The following is a 4,491-nucleotide window of genomic DNA, read 5'->3' as shown; positions in this document are numbered from 1 at the left end:
AACGCTATGAACGGAATATCTTTACTTGAAATTTGATAAATTGAAAAAACCATTATAATGAAAACGACATATTTAGTACTCGATGTTTTTTTTATATTATGCTCACAATCTAAATAGTACAGTGTATAGTATTTACTACTGAATAAATTAAACAATTTGTTAATATTATATAATGTTCTTCATGTGCATTGCCATTTTATAACCAAACATTATAAAACAATGTATGACAAAAACACCACCGATTTTTGTCCTGTTTAAATTTAAAAAAATACGCTTTAATATTTTGTTTTATAATATTGCATTTTATAAATAAGAAATGTATTTTTTATGACAAAAACGAGCTATTTGAGACGAAAAAGTTCCAAACATCACAAATGGCTGAAAACACTGATCTACATAGAAATATATGTTAGAAATAGAAGTGTAAGAGGCTTCGTATAACATACTTTGCATTTAAATCCCGAAAATAATATTGTTCTTGTATTATACAAGAAATAGTTTTTGATTTTACACACACAATAATATGTGACAGGTTTTTAGAACAAACAAGAAGTATTTTTCTTCAACTCTTAAACTATTATTACTTGCTTAGAATAACTAGTAGTAAATAATTATAGTTATATTATATGCAATTTATACAATTTATATACACAGAAATCTATAATACAGTAAACGCTAACAGATCTTGATAAAGTTTAAAATGGTAATTAAAAATTACACAAGATACAATTTAATTTCTAATAAAACTAATGGTAAACATCACATAAAGCGGTATATTTAAAATAATTCTAACTGAAGATTTCGAATTTGTTCTATAAAATATCAAATAACGATCAAGATTACAGTCTGAAAACACACTTAGACTAGGAAGTTAAGTTAAGCATGTAGGTGCTTCGGGAGTGTAGAAAGCATTAAGAGATAATTTGCCGAAAATTCTCACGGAAAAAGGAAAATGGATTTTTCGTTTTAACTGGTAGAAAGCTGAAATTCGGCATGTAGTTGCTTGGGGAATGTTAGCATTGAGAAAGACTTTCCAAAATTCATACGAGAATGGGGGAAAAACAGGATTTTTCGTTTTACTGGTCGTAGAAAGCTGAAACTTGCAAGTGGTTCTTTGGGGAGTGGAGGGGAACAATAATTGAGCATTTCTGAAAATTCTTATGGGAACGGGAAAAACAGGATTTGCGTTTTATGGTTTAGAAAGCTAAAATTTCAAAATTCAAAAGTTTATACTGCACGTAACGATCAAGAAAGTCAATCTGTTGAAACCACACTTTAGACAGGGAGTTTCTTGAAGCAAAAATGCAGTATTAACATTTATTTCGGGCAGCAAGGGCCATAGAATAAAATTAAATACAATGGTTTTATAATCGTTTAAACGATGCCATTTATTTTACTTTCTTCTAGATACGAACGAATATTATCTAAAAAAATAAACTTCCCTAGTTTCAATGTCACTTCGTCAATCACCGCAGAAGTCAAGGAAACGAGTGATTTTGAATGTTGCACTTTACCTTGCAGTGAAATTTTATAAAAAAGATGTTATAGTTGAGAATCTATCACTAATTCTGATTATTACTTCCTGTGTTTTCCAGTTCATTAAAATTCTGCTCTGACTGAAAACTCAGCATTACTAAATACTATGACGTTGTTGCAACCCGTTAGTCATTTGATATCGGGCAATACACAAAACATCGTAAACAGCGCTGAGGAATACTGAGAGTTGCCAGTAAAAAAGTCACATTTTTTTCAGTCAGGCAACACTAAATCGCGGGCCCTTTGGGCATTACGTGAGGCGACACTAGGGCGAGGGAGGGAGACTGTCATCACTCTCAAGGTACGTCACGTAATTGTCTTCTCCGTTTGGAGGACGAGGCGGAGGCAGTGAAGGCATGTCGTAGCCGTGCATCTGTGAACAAAAATAAGGAATCTTAGTATTTGCCATCTCTGTCGTGCACGTTACAATCAATACAGTAATCATTAAATTCTTTCAGGGAGGGCTTGAGAAGGATGTGGCTTACACCTTCTCCTTAAACATTTGAGGACATTCCTTTGCTTTATATTCGCATGTATAATATGCATTATGGTTATATACATATATATAGTAGTTTATTTATTTATTTATATTGTAGTTGGTTGTGCTACACATTCAAAGGATTATTCGCTGTTATTCTTTTAATTATTTCTTTCCTTAGATATAATGGATCCAGTATAAAAAATCGCAGTAGTTCCTGTCCTGACAAAGCAACTAGTGCCAAATATGGAGTATTCCATGATACTCGTATGCGGTGTACTATCGAACAAATTGATTAATTGTAGGTAGGTGTACGCTTTTAATAATCAATCCATACTATACTAATATTATAAATGCGAAAGTGTGTTTGTTTGTATGTTTATATGTTTTTCCGTCTTTCAAGTCAAAACGGAGCGACGGATCAACGTGATTTTGGTATAGGGATAGTTTATGGGCCAGAGAGTGACATAGGCTAATTTTTATCCTGGAAAAATGAACAGTTCCCGAGGGAACAGCGCGCTATAACTGAACTTCACGCGGGTGAAGCCGCGGGCAAAAGCTAGTTATGTTATACTCGTAAGTATAAGTACCTGGTTAACAAGCTGTTGGAATGCCGCACTGTGGTGCGGCGCGCGGTCTAAGTCCGCGTGGAGGGCGAAGTCCGAGAGCGCCTTCCACGGCGGCTGGTAAGCGGTGACCTCGAGCGCCAAGCTGCCGGCTGGCTCGTGCCGCACCGGGGACCCCGCCACTAGAGGCACGCCCATCGACATATAGCCCATGCGACGGCTTTCCTGCAATTAGGGGTAGTTGATGGACTATGTGTCTACAATATGAGGTATGTAAGTACCGCTATTTTAAGGGTGTGGCTCGGCTTGGTTGATATAGCAGCATTTGATATAACTGTAGCATTTAGTAGCTACATTTGCTAGTACTCGATTCACTCAAGAAGTAAACTTTACAGAATCTTAATACCTTTGAACGAGCATTTCTTGTATATATGTATATATATTTCGATGTTATTTAGTATGTAGAGGTTTTCGGGGATGAAACATTGATCTAGCTTGGTCTTATCTCCGGGAAAACGCTTGTTGAGTTTTAGCCCGAGCAAAGCTCGGTCGCCCAGGTGCTTATTTTTAATCATATTTTATATGCTATTTTACTACCATGTCAAATACTAACACTCTTTTCCTTAAGAAATTAAGGTTATTTTAATAATATAAATGTATACCAAAGGATAAATTACCACCTTCTCCTGCTGCATCTGCATTTTCAATTGTATAGTTCGTTTCTTATCCTTACAACGCTTGTTTTGAAACCAGACCCTGATGACCCGAGGGCTGAGTCCCGTCATCTCTACCAGTTGCTCCTTCATGAGAGCGTCGGGCCGAGGGTTAGCTGCGTAACAAGTTCTGAAACGAAGAAATAGGTTTTTATGAATATTTTTGAAGACTGGTTTTTATTTATTGATTGTGACATTTTATGTAAACAATAATTGGCAAGTCTGGTGCGAATCACTGTCAACAGAAGTCTATTCTTATTTAGTAAAGGTTTATTATTTTAAGTAAATAAATAATCAGATAACCATTCATCTAGTCCCAAACTAAGCAAAAAGGATAACTAAGCAACGGATACACTTAGGTTTTTATTAAACTAAAAAACAACATACAGTCATATACATTATTGAACAAGAAGAAAACATTATGAAGCTAAGCAATGGGTGAACTTACTTTTATACTTAGCTAAAATACTAACGTAAATATTATTAAAGATTTAAGACTCGAAAACAAAAGTTCATATTCTTCATACATTATTATGTCCCGATCAGGAATCGAACCCGAAACAATATTCATAGTTAGGTTCTCTAAGCAATATGTTTAGGGTGTAGTTACAATTATTTTAAAATTGACTGTATTAAAAATGATAATTAAATTCTACCTAAGCGTATGTAATTGTTTTTCATTTAGGACAGTGCGAACTCTTGTAGGCTTCCCATCAGCTGCAGCGGAGGTGCGCGCCCGCCGCTCTTGTGGGACCCAGACTCACTGCCAGAGTCTGAAATAACAAACATCAATAAAAGTTATAAAAATATCGACACAAATCCTTCAAAATTAAGTATAAATAAATTGTAAATTTCCCTGAATTGGGGAAACCAATATAAACTTGCAACACTGCAACATGTTACACAATGGCGGGAAAGTCTAATAATAAAATTCCTTTGATAACTTTTTATTACTGCTTTATATTGTAGGATGGTGGTAGGTAATAATAAATAAATATTAGTTATTCAATACAAATAGCTGAAATAATCAATTTCTAATTAACTAAAGCCGTTCTAAGTGACAGAGGGGTCAACCAAAGGGTTGGAGTAATTTGAGTCAGTTTCACACCTAGGCTAATCCCGGCCGGTCAGGGGAACTAAGTCCTTTGTAAATTTGTTATTCGTAGACGTGTCAAGGATTAACTGTATTTTAGTGATT

General features: G+C 34.8%; 1 protein-coding gene across 1 annotated transcript; it reads right to left on the bottom strand.

Moving 5' to 3' along the window:
* Positions 1-1,416: 1,416 nt before the first annotated feature.
* LOC141445428 (insulin gene enhancer protein ISL-2-like) lies at positions 1,417-4,026 on the bottom strand. Its single transcript, XM_074111272.1, has 4 exons — positions 3,950-4,026; positions 3,258-3,423; positions 2,605-2,805; positions 1,417-1,909 (listed from the first exon to the last, which is right to left on the bottom strand). Exons 2-4 carry the CDS (start codon positions 3,384-3,386, stop codon positions 1,802-1,804), a joined length of 438 nt encoding a protein of 145 aa, XP_073967373.1. The 5' UTR covers positions 3,387-3,423; positions 3,950-4,026; the 3' UTR covers positions 1,417-1,801.
* Positions 4,027-4,491: the final 465 nt, after the last annotated feature.

Source organism: Choristoneura fumiferana, chromosome 2 (assembly GCF_025370935.1).
Source record: "Choristoneura fumiferana chromosome 2, NRCan_CFum_1, whole genome shotgun sequence".
In the NCBI taxonomy this organism is placed as follows: Eukaryota; Metazoa; Arthropoda; class Insecta; order Lepidoptera; family Tortricidae; genus Choristoneura; species Choristoneura fumiferana.
Note: the sequence above shows the minus strand (reverse complement) of the source record. Positions and strands in the feature narration are given on the sequence as shown.

Coding starts and splice junctions, on each gene's coding strand:
- LOC141445428 (XM_074111272.1), bottom strand. CDS start 3,386: ATGAAGGAGCAACTGGTAGAGATGACGGGACTCAGCCCTCGGGTCATC. Junction 2,806..3,257: donor AGATGCAGCAGGAGAAGGTG/GTAATTTATCCT, acceptor CCCTAATTGCAG/GAAAGCCGTCGCATGGGCTA. Junction 1,910..2,604: donor TCCAACAGCTTGTTAACCAG/GTACTTATACTT, acceptor TTTTGTTCACAG/ATGCACGGCTACGACATGCC.